At 38.3% G+C, this 14146-nt stretch overlaps 1 protein-coding gene across 1 annotated transcript in view; it reads left to right on the top strand.

The window, feature by feature from the left end:
• adgrb1a (adhesion G protein-coupled receptor B1a) overlaps window positions 1-14146 on the top strand; it is a 264634-nt gene that overhangs the window by 218404 nt on the left and 32084 nt on the right. Inside the window, exons 22-24 of the mRNA XM_055163913.1 lie at window positions 1617-1683; window positions 6205-6290; window positions 9569-9628. Coding sequence (XP_055019888.1) covers window positions 1617-1683; window positions 6205-6290; window positions 9569-9628 — 213 coding nt within the window. The remainder of the gene's footprint in view (window positions 1-1616; window positions 1684-6204; window positions 6291-9568; window positions 9629-14146) is intronic.

Below are 14146 nucleotides of genomic sequence, written 5' to 3' on the forward strand. Positions count from 1 at the left end.
GAAGGCGAGACAGTCTTGGGTGAGCATATTCCAAAACGCAAAATGGCTTCTCTTTGGGAGGGAACGGCATGACTCAACCTGAAAACAAAACAAAAATTAAACATTAAATACAGTATAAAAATCTTGTTCTGTTTCCATACACCAGGAATTTTCAACCTTTTGTGTCCAGCGAGTTACCTTTAGGAAACAAAAATGCCGGAGAGCTACTCATTTTAGCGATCGCAAGAAATTGAGTGGATATAAGAGGACAAGCCTTAGTGTTCTCCAGTTAGATGCCGATAAAACCACTGTCCATTTATTTGTGTACAAAATTCTAAATAACACATTTACAACTGTAATTAGTCAAATTTGAGTTATTCAGTATAATACCTAATTCAGAAATTCTTTGGCGAGCTACTTATAACAGGGTGGAGAGCTGCTGAAAATTTGAGATTATTTCAAAATGAATTGCCCAAATTATTAGCCTGTGAAATTATGTCATATTTTTTTGGGACACAATGTATATACAGTTTCCAATTTTGACCTCACTATGTTTATTCATTTTATTTAATATTTTGTTACCATTCTAGTACTGCTTTTTAAAACTATAAAAGATGTAACTCACCAACACTTCACCCCTCTTTTGTCCAATCTACTAATAAACACATGGGAAACAAATCTCACAAGATAATTTTTCTCTCGTGTGCACCATATTGTGACAATGTTGTCTCACGAGATCTTGTCTCATTCCCTGTACATACATATATATTAGGGCTGTAACAATATCCAAATCTCACGGTACGACATTTTCACGATATACATCTCACGGTATGATATTTATTGCAATATTTTGTGCTACTTTTTCCTCTTAGAATGCATTGACAAGACTTAATAAAACAAAAACTAAGATGTAAAAGTGCTTAGAATTGCTGTTTCTTCATGTATTTTGCACCAAAATGGAGCAAAGGATCATGGTCGATGTAGTTCCCTTTGTTTTTTTTCGCTATTGCTGCACCATAACAATGAATTTACACAATGAAACTTGTGATTCGATATACTGTGATGGTCCACGATATCACTGTGAGACTTTTGATGATACGTTATCATATTTTTGGTTATTGTTACACCCCTCATATATATATATACGCAGTGAGAAGTGACTACAGTTAATATAATGGACAACAGTGAACTAATACAACTGGTTATCTTAATTAAGAGCTTAATTAATTTTTTTTCCTCCCCTGATTTGTATCTTACTAATAACACACAATGTTTTCATTAATAATGCCATGAACATAAATGAAACAGACAATTAATCTTAAAGGGTTAGTTAATGCAAAACATAGTCTGATTTCTTCCTTCAAAGACTTTTATATTTGTCCAAGAAAAACAGACACATAAAGGCACATTACAGAAACTAAAAATAACTCAAATTCAGAAGCCTACTTTTGTTACGATGACGCGACCTTAATTGACAACTGCGTGCCTAAAACCAAGTCAAATGGCATTTACTAAACCACTTTCCGGTCTCTCTAACTAATCATTTTCTTTTTAGATTTTCCAGTGCTCCCATTCTTTCTCTTGTTTTTTTTTTTTTTATTGTCCTCTGACCCTCACATCTCGTCTCTCTCCTGCAGCTGCTGGCTCTCTCTGGAAGGAGGTCTGCTCTATGCCTTTGTGGGACCTGCAGCAGCTGTAGTTCTGGTATTTCCTCTCTTCTTTTCGCACACAGCACTTTTTTTTTTTTTAAACACATTTTAGATCAGTAAACAATATATTATAAAAGTTGTGACTGTCCAGAAGTGCCAAATGTCCATAGAGATACACTGGCAATAAACAAACAATACAAAAGCTGCTGGTCACTACTGAGAAATGTTTGTATTACACTGTAGTATCCGATTGTTTTTGAATGAACGATATCTTCTAACATCTTAAAATCTCCACTGGTTTAACATTAGGCTAAGTGAAAATTGAAGCACAAAACACAGACAGACTTCTACATGGAGATGTGATTACCTTAACATATTTATGCCTGTGATTCTGTATTAATTTCTGTATTCATTTTGAGTAGACAAAGGTGCACTATGTCACTTTTCTGGTGGAAAGTCTGCCAAACTGAATGAAATGATAGATATGTTTAATGTCATACAGTGGAACATTCCAGACAACGCAGAAACATCGTCATAGAGCCTGTTTACACGAGAACACTTATAGGTATAAACGACAAAATATTTTATTGGAAGTGCCTTTCTTTTAGATGATGACGGCATTTTTGGGGATTAAAAACGCAAAAATCTGAAACCACCCTCCAGAGTGGAAAAGTTGAATACGCTCTGCCGTAGTGTTTCCATCTACACTGCCCAAGACGCAAAACTCTGGTCAGATCTGCTCAGGTCCCATACGTGTTTACATCACACACATACAGTACACAGAAACAAACATGTCGGATCATTTCCATGTGTCGGACCTTCATGTCGCTCTAATAAACTTACAGGAGGCCTCCAACAAATGTACAGAATCTGCAGAGACACTATTAGTGAACGGAGAAGGATCTGCAATCACTTCTGTCAAATTCTGGATGCACCAGTTCGTCTCAGGCGAGTCAGACGGATATGGACGAGACCAGGGAGAACCAGTCGATAGTGGGACAACTTTGTGGAAGGAGAAGCTGAGACGTGAAAACTTCCGTATGTCCAAAGACGCCCTTGTTGCTTTAAGTTCAAACATACCCAGTCCAATTCCACACACTTTTGCGTCACCGTATGCACACAGATTTACTCCCGACTCGTCTAAATGCGGAATAAAAAGTGAAAACGCAGCGCCACTTTTGCGTCTTCTGTTCAGACCGTCATCATATAAACGCAGCCTTAGAAACAAGCTATGTATATGCATCATCATTTTAAACCAACTTCAACCCATTTATTCCTTGTTGTTAGTTTGAACCAGGGTAAACTTGGATTAAAGGTCCTGCATTACACACAATGGACTGTTACATACCTGGTGTTTGGTTTAGTTTCATTCGCGCATGTTTGAGTAATCCTTTATTATAAGTCTGACTACATCTCCAAAACTCAAAATGTCGATGTCATTAAGTGATTAAACTTTCAAGTTAATAGCTAATCTTTACCTTCTATTCAGTAGAGAGTGTCAATCTCAGGTCTGAAATCATCCAAATGATTCTAGTGAAGGTGTATAGAGTTTTAAAACACAGTGGAGCACTTCCTGTATCACCAGATGACATCACAAGGTGGAAAAGAGTTTGTGTTTCCGTTTGAAAGAAGAAATCAGTCTAAATATGCAGGGTTTGTGCATTCAACATGTGTGAATAAAACAAAACACAACTCTAGATCTGTTTGTGATGAATAAACACTATAATATAAATCAGAAAATAGTGTAGATGGGCCTTTTAAACCAGGTCTAATATTAAAATAAAACCAATAAAATCCAGATTAAACCATCAAAGTCAGATTCCAGATTCCGTTTGTGCCTTCACCCAAGTGTTAAACATCTGTAAAGTCATTTCCTAAACACATCTCTTTGTGAAGCGATGTCTGCTCGGCGTCTTCTATCACAACACAGCTGTACTTATTAATAATTTGAATCGACTTTGTTTTACATAATTGCTAAATAAATCATTTCTGGGTCTGTTGAGACGTAAAGCCAGGCAGGGGCCCCAGTCTGCTCCAGCTGCTGTTAAAACCCACATCTCTGACACGCAAGATGCATCGCGAGATTGATCAAATTCATTCATAATTGGAGAGATGGAGAGATAAAAGCGTGGCCTTAGCACTCGCCTTGTTTCGTAAGCTTGTCCATTAGCTTATGTTATCCTCCCCAACAGCAACAACAAGTCAACAGCGTGTGTCCGGGCCCCTTTTCACAAGCTGCCTGCACTAATAAAAGCTTTAGTTCTGGTTTGGCAGCCCATACAAGTAGGCCAACCCTCTCCGAGAAGCGCCATAGACATTTCCAGAGACGCAGAATTCTTCAAAGCAAATTATAGTATTTACCAATTGCCAAAAGGATCCCCCACCCACTGTCTGTGATTTCAGATTCGATAGAAAAAATAAGTGCCGCGAACGGGAATTATCAGGCGCTATTCAGACTTTGAATTGCTTTTGAAATCTTTGACGCCGTGTTTTACAATGGGGCTGTTGGCTTTCAGAACATACATCGGGAAGAGTCATGTTATACTCAAAAAAAGATAATAATACAGCATACATTTCTTTTCTCTATTGAATTGTGTTTTGAATTTGAGTACCATATTTTTCGCACGATAAATCGCTCCGGAGTATAAGTCGCACCAGCCAAAAAATGCGTAATGAAGTAGCGTATTTTCCGCACTATAGGCCGCTCCGGATTATAAGGCGCACTGTCAGTGAATGATCTATTTTCGAACTTTTTTCACAAATAAACCGCACCGGACTTTAAATGAAACACAACAGTGTGATGGGTGAGTGGTTTTGTTTGTTTGTTCGTTCACGGTGACTCTGGGCTTTGTTCAGTTGTGGCGTGTAGGGAGGGTGCTGTCTGGGACCACTGGATTGTCGGCGTGTTCGCAGTGACTCAGTTGTTCAGTTGTGTCTACAAGTGGCACATTGCACTCGCTTTTTCGGTTTGTTCCTCCGTTCCGTTCCTCGTCGGCGTGGAGTGATGAGTGTGTCTGTGGGTGTTTTTCGCTGTGCGGTCGCTGTCTGCTCCGTGTGTGTTTGCGTGCGCCGCCTGTGGTGCGGCTTTGTAGTTTACTGAAGTTGTGCTGGGACACCCGAGTGGATTCGTGTATAGGGCGCTCTGGATTGTGGGGGGTCGTTTTTTGGTGGGGTTAGAGGCTTAAGAGGGCATCTAATAGCCCGGAATATACAGTAGAAAAAATATATTTAAGTCGCACCAAACTATAAGTTGCAACAGACTTTGAGGGAAATTTATTTTATAAAATCAGAGACCAGGAACTGACGTTTCATCTTGAAAGTCAAGTTCCAGTAATAACAATAGAATAGACTGTTAACGTCACATATGAACAGTTCTTCAGATAAATATAACGTAAACAACAGGACAGAACAAGTTTACCAAACTCTCCATCTCACTCCAAATCAATAAATCCATTCAATTCTTCATCCTCGGCATTATTTCTGAGCAATTCCATGACCTCCAGAGGTAAACAGAGTGCTACTTCCTCTTCTGTGTAGCTGTCGTCAGACTCAGCATCAGTTCCAGTTAGAATTATTCCGGCCTTTCTGAATCCCGACAGAAAATGGTTTCAAGGTGTCACTGAAGTCCAGACTTTGTCGATCCATCCAGTGACTCCAGGAAAGTTTCATGGTGCATCCTCCCAGTTCTCATGAGGCTGTGTTCTTTCAAAATCCTCAACTGAACTTCTGCCAGTTCCCTCACTTTAAGTTTCTCGCTCAATTCCAAACTTTCTTTTCTTGCTGCTTGATTGAACCCTTTTTCGGCTGAATATTATTCACTACTCAATACTCAAAGCAGGACAGAGGCTCTTTCTGCAGGAAGACAAATGCGCAGTTAGAGTGAAGTTGACAGTGGTACAGGAGGAACAGGAGCAGCTAATACTGACACACAAGACTAGAGCCTCTCACAGCTGTCAGTGTGAACATTTTAATATACAAGTACATAAAGTTTTGAGTGTTTTTAGGTCTATTTAAAGCTGAAGTATGTAACTTTTCTGCTTGAAGATGTAAGCGCTCGGCCTGAAATGTTCCATGCCATTAATTTGATATTTTTTTTTTTCTCCTCATTCTAAAGTAAAAGCCTTAAAAACATGCACATTTTTTAAAGTTAGAGCAAGGTCGCCACTCTGTAGATCTTACCTTTAGCTTGGCCTTGTCCCATATAGAGATGAATAAATTTAAAGCCATACTGTGAAACATTCCAGGCAAAACAGTAACACTTAAATGGAAACAAGCTCACGGCGGACTTTACACAAGGAAAGCTACATAATACAGCTTTAAAGGGTCCGTCACCTGCTTTTCTCCGTGGATATGTTGCCTGAAATGTTCCGCAGTATGGCATTATCCTTATAGTTATTTGTCAGATCTGTGGAGAGGTGAGCCCACACACAGTAAGAATAAACTTTTCAATTTTCAAGTCAATAAAAACTCATGTTAGTGACTAAATACAGAATAGATACGTTTAATGCCAAAACCGGGAACATTCCAGATTTTATTATTTGCTTCTTTTTGACCCTTTGTGTGTCTTGTGTTGCAGGTTAACATGGTGATCGGGATCCTCGTCTTTAACAAACTGGTGTCCAAAGACGGCATCACTGACATGAAACTGAAGGAGAGGGCCGGGTACGCTTCTGTCACTCCTCATTTAACACAGCGACCAGCAACCAGCGCACAATTTTACAATATTCGACAACTTAGCAGCCACACTGTGACTTTAAAAATCTCAAAACGCACAAAATTGTAACATAAAAATTCCAACAGAGGCCATTTTATTCTGAAGATATAGACATAAGCTGTATTTTGTCCTTATTTAAAGTGGATTTTCATTGGTTAAATTAGCTGGTTGTTGGTCCTTCACAAACGGAGCACACCACACATCTCATTGTTGTTTTTAAGTTTGAGACATTTTCCTTCTGCTGCTTTGTGTGTTTTGATGTGAACTTCTGTGTCTGGCTTTTTATTATTTCCAAGTGAAAGGAAGCGGAAGATTTTAAATGTTAAGTTTGTTTTTAAAATGACAAAACAATTACCAGTTGATATATTTTTAAAAGCTTTTGTGATTGCCATGATTAATTGTTATATTTGTAGTTTCTGTACCATTTCGTTCTTTATTGGCTATTTATGAAATTTGGATTAGTTGATTCATTAGTAGCAAATTAAAACTAAAAGAGTAGACATAGAAGAAAAAAGTTGTTAGATTGTACAAACATTAGGGATGGGACAAGACGCAATTTCTTCGAGGCGAGACGTGTTGAAATTCAGTCCATGAGATTGAGACAAGATGAGATTTTGATTTGCCATTCAGTTTATAATTTTCGCTTCACAATTTTTGCTTTATTTAATTTTACAGTTTTGATATTGTTGTTATTGTTTATTGTTTAGTATCACAGCTTCTCAAGAAGAGTTAAGGGGCGTTCACACCAAAGCGTCAAAAAACGCCTTGACGCCTCTATTTGGACGCGTTTGCATTTGAGTTTAGACGCCCCCGACGCGCGTCTTTGACGCCTGTGGACAAACGGGACAAAAATACTTGACGCGCGTCCGTTGCCCTGGAAACAAGAGCTCGGTCCCGCTCTTTTCCCGAAACAATATCAGACCAGACTGAGAGAGTGTTTTTATGACATAAAACATCAGTGGAGGAGATCGGGTCGACGACTGGGGCGTATATATATTTATACTCCTGCTAATGACACTCCCGGTCTAGTCCTGGTCTAATACCGGTCTAGTCCTGGTCTAGTCTCGGTCTAGTCTCGGTCTACTCCCGGTCTAGTCCTTGTTTAGTCCCGGTCGAGTCCTGGTCCAGGTCTAGTGTAGTCCTCGCGATCGGCTCGGTGATTGTGGCGTATATATTTATGCTCCGCTCATGTTTGTGGTTCTCGTTCTGGTTCTCGGGTCTTGCTTCCTGATAATAACGTCGCTGCGTCACTGGATACTCGTCCCTGATTGGTTGATGCGGCGCGTCTGACGCGAAAAGTTCAGCATTTTCAACTTCTTGACGCTGACGCTTTGGACGCGCGTCTTGGCCGCTGACGCCAAAACGCTCAAGACGCGCCGCGCTGACGCCAGATTCGCGCCGCGCTGACGCCGAAAACGCGCCGCAAAAACGCAGGACGCTCTAGTCGCGCGTCCACATAGACTTTACATTGAAACTGGACGCTTTGACGCCTTGGTGTGAACGGGCCTTTACACAACTAATTTAAACCAAGGCAAATGTAAAAATGTAAGTAAAAATCTCATGAGATAATTTTCCTCATTTCTGCACACTCTTGTGGTAATTATATCTTGTGAGAACTTGTCCCATCCCTAAGAAACATCCTCTGCCATTTAACCAGAATTCACTTTTTGAAGCAATAGTCTTAACAGGGATGAGTAAATATCCCTTAAAATCAAGCCAAGTTGCGTGTGCGGCTGTTTAAATTAGGGCTGGGAATCATAGGGTCCCTCACGATACGCAATACAATACGATATTTTCATGGTATGGTGATATATGGGATAATCTTATTGATACTCTCAGATATTTTGCTGTTTTTTAATAACCAAATATATTTTAGCAACAGTATTTTTTTGTTAAGCCACTTTTTGTGCAAATTTCATCTATTTTACTCATCAAAACAGTGAATATGTCAAGTGTATTACATAAACAAGTTTTCTTCCACTAAATAAACAACAAATTGTAGTGCAGTCACAAAAAAAATTCCAAAAAGATACCAAAAAATATTCTTGGCGATATAACGATACAACATCTCATGAGAACGATACTGTATCTCCAAATTTAGTATCACGATTAGAGCTGGGTATCATTAAGAAGTTGCTGACACGATACAATACATATCTCGATACAGTACACTTTCGATTCGATACGATATATTTCAAATTGATTAGATACGGTTCAATAAAAACTAATGGCAAAATCATGTCTGTGATATTAAAAAGTCTTTTTTAAACCACTTCTTGTGCAAAGTTTATATGAAACATAAACATTTTAATCATCAAAACAGTGAAAATGTCAAATGTGCTGCATAAACACGTTTCCTTCCTTTAAACAAGCAACAAAACTGTAGCTCTGTAACGAAAAAATGTAGTAAAATATACCAAAAAAATACTCGTGGCGATCTATCGATACAGCAGCCCACGATATAGAAATTTTATCATCACATTAAATGACACAATTTCTCACTCACTCCAAACTTACTTTCTGCTGCTCGATTATCATTTTTGGCTGAGTATTTCGCTAGTTGCAGCAGGACAGAGGCTTTTTCATCACATTAAACTACACAATATATCGATATTTTGATATTTTTACACACCCCTAATTTAAATAAGGTTAAGAAATAGTTATATCATATTTGTATCATTATCTATTCATAATTTATTTGATATAGAACCGAATTCTAACCATTAACGTTTCATATCTAATATTTTCAGTTACCATGGCAATCACAATGCTGTACTTAGACGATGAATTACTGTGCATTTAAGTCGCTTTGGACGCCTTGAACATTGCTATTTCCCAATGTGTAATAACGTAATAATATTTGGACTTTTTGCAGTGAAACGCAGCTACGTAAAATGCAGAATTACTTAAATTATTGAACAAATATGGTTAAAATCTCCCCAAAAATCAAAATATACATAAACAAAACTTATAATAATTCAGCTAAGTGTATTTTCCAGTGCCTCTGCTTCCTTTGACAGTACCACGCATCTTTCTGTTGTGTCTCCACGGGCATTGTGTGCTATTGTTGTGTCACTTGTTCTTTCTCTCTCTCTCTCTCTCTCTCTTTCTCTCCTCTTATAAAATGTTTGCTTCTTTCTTTGATGACCTTTGACCTGTGTGTTGAACTGTTTTTTTGCTGTCTGAATTGTTTGAGTTTGCACCGAATCCCCTCTCTCTCACTCAGGGCTGTCCAATCAGGAACTCCTCTGTCCCAGAAGCCCCCTCCCATGTCATCAGTGATTGGGTAAAACGGAAATAAAATCAATACTTGCCCCTCCCACTTTTCTCTCTTAACCAATTAGATGTTAGTTTTCCCTCCATAAACTTGCTCTATTCTTTTTTTGGATTGGTTGTAGTTAGTTTGACGAATAATTTTTAGATATTAAACCATTCTAACATAGTGGAGACATTAAAGACTCTGTACCTGATTTTCGCTCTCTTAAAAACATGAAAACGCAGAAATAGTTAATTTAAAACAGTTTGGTCCAAAGTTATTACCGTACTTACCTTACAACTTTCATACTTTCTGATTATTGGACAATAAAATGGGCAGACACAGTGGACATCTTTGACCTCAAGAGCTGCTTTTAAATTATATCTGTACTGCGGCAAGTCAAATTTTGCTCAAAAACGTGGGAAAAATCAGGTACAGGGGCTTTAATAATTATTATATTTTAGTTGTAGGAAATAGTAGTTGCTTGAATGTGTTTGGTTTGTGTGGTTGTGCACCTGATTTTCTCAATACAACATCATTTGCACAGGACAACAGGAATCTACTTGGCTTTTTGGTTAATGCCGGACGTACACTGTGCAGTATTTTTGATAGTTTCACTCAAACTGTACGACCAAATCGCAGGGTTTAAAAGCTCACAGCTCACGATTCATGTTCTCGCACTTCAGCAGAGCGAAACCCTCACGAGCGGCGACTGCATTTCAAACAGGTTTGATTTTCTTGCGACCTACATTAGGGATGGGACAAGACACAGTTTCTACATGTGTTGAAATTCAGTCCACGAGATCGAGACAAGATGAGATTTTGATGCCATTCAATTCGTAATGTTTTGCTTCACAAGTTTTTCTTTATTTAATTTTACAGTTTTGCTATTGTTGTAGCAGCTTTTTTTGGTATCACAGCTTCTCAAGAGGCGTTACTCAACAAAGTTAAACCAAGGCAACAATGTAAGGAAAAGATAAGATAATTTTCCTCATGTGTGCACAGTCTTGTGGTAATTATGTCTTGCGAGATCTTGTCCCATCTTCTGCCACTTAACCAGAATTCACTTTTTGAAGCAATAAACTCACAGTATACGAACGACTTTAACAGAGCGAAACTTTCATGAGAGGTGAATGGATTTCAAGCAGGTCTGATATTCTTGTGACCTACGATTGCAGATTGGGACCTGGTCATGAGGTACTAATCGGTTCTCGTTACCCCATGTTTACAACACAAAGCACGACACAAGATTAAGCCAAAACTCGACCCAATCCCAAAAACATTCGCACAAGTGAAAAATCACCTCAGAAACGGGCCAAAAATCGCACAGTGTACGTCCGGCTTAAGTTGGTGTAGCGCTCTTGCCTCATATCTAGAAGGTTCAGTTCCAAGTCCTTGTGTTGCTCCAGTCTCGCCTTCCTAGTTTATAAATTTCGTTCACTGGCGATGTCAGTATGATGGGTTTCATAATGATGAGAAGTTAGGAGTCAGGACTGTTGTCATAGTAATTAACAATCATCCCAACATACGTCCTCAAAATGGCACCATGTAGCAGGAAACTGAAATTCATGAATACAACTCACGAAACATATTTTGATTCTGAATTTGTAGTATCCCAAATATCTCAGTGTCTCCCAAATGCAGAAAACATTTAATCTGGAATATTTTTGTATTAAACAGAACTAAACTGTCGGCTGTGACAGTAAAACAATATAAGTAGTAATTAGGGATGTAACAATATCCAAATCTAACGATATTTCGATATTTGTTACGATATTTTGTGGAGGCAAACAAAATATGTTACTTTTTCCTTTTAAAATGCCTTGACAAGACTTAATTCAAAGAACTAAGATTTAAAAGTGCTTAGAACTGCTATTTCTTCAGGTAGTTCGCATCAAAATGGAGCAAAGGATCATGGGATATGTAGTTCCCTCTGTTTTTTTAGCTATTGCTGCACCATAACAATGAGTGTAAGCATAGAAACTTGTGATTCGATAGATTGTGATGGTCCACGATATTATTGAGAGACTTGATGATACGATATCAGGATATTTTGGTTATTGTTACACTTCTAGTAGTTATAAAAAGGTTGGATTATCAAATTCTCTAAAATTGCAAATGTTATTCTTCTTTTAGTTGAGACTGCAAGACAAAAAGCAACACCAAATCGACTTCATACACAATATTATCTTTTAATATGTAGTAGATTAGCTGCTCTTATATCAACACCACAGCTGCCCCAGTTTTCCTCCTGAGTGTGTACGCGGAAAATGAAGCTAACAGTTGTAGCGTGCCTCTAATTAGCTTCTCTCTAAAGGTTATGTCTCTTGCCTCAGGTTCATTTAGTTTGATAAAGATGCGCTCTGTGTGGAGGAGTGGAAGAGGAGAGAAAGAGTAATATCATATCATATAATACAGATGTTTTGTTTCTATGTCAACTTCTTGTTAGTGCTGTTGTGTATTTATATAATTAGATCCATCCAGGACTAAGCAGTTGTTTCAGAGGTTATGTTTATGCATAAGGTACTTTTACTACGACTTTACTTTACTGTTCCCGTTGAACTGCAAATATATATGTAGTGTGTGCGTAGTATTAAAGGGACAGTCCAGAATTTTGGACATAGAGCCTCATTTCCTAGTGAGCCAGAGTGTTGGAGACGTGTGGAGACACTTTTTGAAATACTCCATCCAGTCCTTGTATTTGCAGAAGTCGCTGGTGCGAGGCTAGTACATGTCAATGGCCATAGTTATTCTGTCACTAAAACAGTCTTACCAACTCCACAAAACACCCAAATCAAATCTATTATTACGCCAGACTGTCGATGTGAATGTCTGTGTTGATAGAATAATTTTAGAAGTAAAACCAAAGCAGCGAGTTGTACTTCCTGATAGAAACTGCGGACTGATATATGAGAAAATAGTCCCTCAACATGTGACAGTTCATGCGATGCAAGGTTAGTTTTATTTCAAACATTACATCACACTAGCCAAAAAATGCATAATGAAGAAAAAAAAAAAACATATATAAGTTGCACCAGATGATAAGTTGCACTTTTTGGGGGAAATTTATTTCATAAAATCAAAGACCAGGAGCCGACATTTCATCTTGAAAAGCAAGTTCTAGTAATAACAATAGAACAGAGAACAACAGACTGTTAACGTCACATGTGAACAGTTCTTCAGTATAGCATAAACAACAGAACATAACAAGTTTACCAAACTCTCCATCTCACTCCAAATCACTAAATCCACTGAATTCTTCATCCTCGGTGTCACTTCTCAGCAACTCCTTGACCTCTGGAGGTAAACAGAGCGACGCTTCCTCTTCTGTGTAACTGTCGTCAGACTCAGCATCAGTTCCAGTTAGAATTATTCCGGTCTTTCTGAATCCTGACAAGATGGTTTCAGTGTCACTGAAGTTCAGGCTTTATCGATCCATCCAGTGACTTCAGGAAAGCTGCATGGTGCATCAAGTGTCACAAGTTTCTCGCTCACTCCAAACTTTCATTCTGCTGCTCGATTACCGTTTTCAGCTGCAGATTTCACAACTTGCAGTTTGTAATCTGCAAAATATGATTTTCTTTTTGGGGGCATTTGTGTTCAGTCTTCTCAGTCGTCTTTATAAGTTTCTTAAAATTGGTACAGAAGTAATGGTGCGATCGACTGACATGATACAGACAGGACAGAGGCTCTTTCTGCAGGAGACATGTGCAGTAGAGCTGAGTGACAGTGGTACAGGAAGAACAGGAGCAGCAGATACTCACACACAAGACTAGAGCCTCTCACCGCTTCAGTGTGAAAAATTTAATATATAAGTCGCACCGGAGTATAAGTCACAGGAAACACCCAAACCATGAAAAACGTGTCACTTACAGCCACGGTATATTTCACAAGTACAAGTAAAAGTTAGGCAAAAACTACTCACATAAGCACATGTTTTTCAAAAAGTTATGTCAAAGCAGCTGAGTGAATGTTCCTGAGTACTACAATCTCTACATAGGCCTCAGTTTGAATCCACTCTGCTAGTGTAAATAGGTCAGAGCAAAATGGCGGTGTTATTTTGGTTCAGCAGCAGGTCATGAGGTCCGTTAGACTGTGAAACATACTGTGTGATTTGTGAGATGGTCGGTGATTACATAAATACCATGTTTACGCTCAAACACAGCCATGCTTCGTTTCACTTTTCAACAGCGGCTTTATTCGACCTCACACCAAAACAACAGTGTCAAATGGAAATAACTGGATTTATGGATTAGGAAAGATTATTTTTGACATAATATATATTTATATCAAAATGCAACAATCATTTTCAATTTCAACTCATGCAATGTAGAAGTGTATGCAAGTCCTCACCAATAATCCAACAGGGGTGGTTTTGTTTTTGTTTTAGATGTTGTATTTGGCTTTGGAGAACTGAACCCTTGACCTACTACCTCTTTTTTTTTTTTTTCATTTGTTTATTTAAGTAAATGTGTAGTTGTAGTTTAACCAGCTCAAAGTTAAAGGTCCTATTTTACACAAAATTGACTCTTGTGAGCTTTAAGACAT

Source organism: Boleophthalmus pectinirostris, unplaced genomic scaffold (genome assembly GCF_026225935.1).
Source record: "Boleophthalmus pectinirostris isolate CB_2022bp ecotype Guang Dong unplaced genomic scaffold, ASM2622593v1 HiC_scaffold_6, whole genome shotgun sequence".
Classification (NCBI taxonomy): domain Eukaryota; kingdom Metazoa; phylum Chordata; class Actinopteri; order Gobiiformes; family Gobiidae; genus Boleophthalmus; species Boleophthalmus pectinirostris.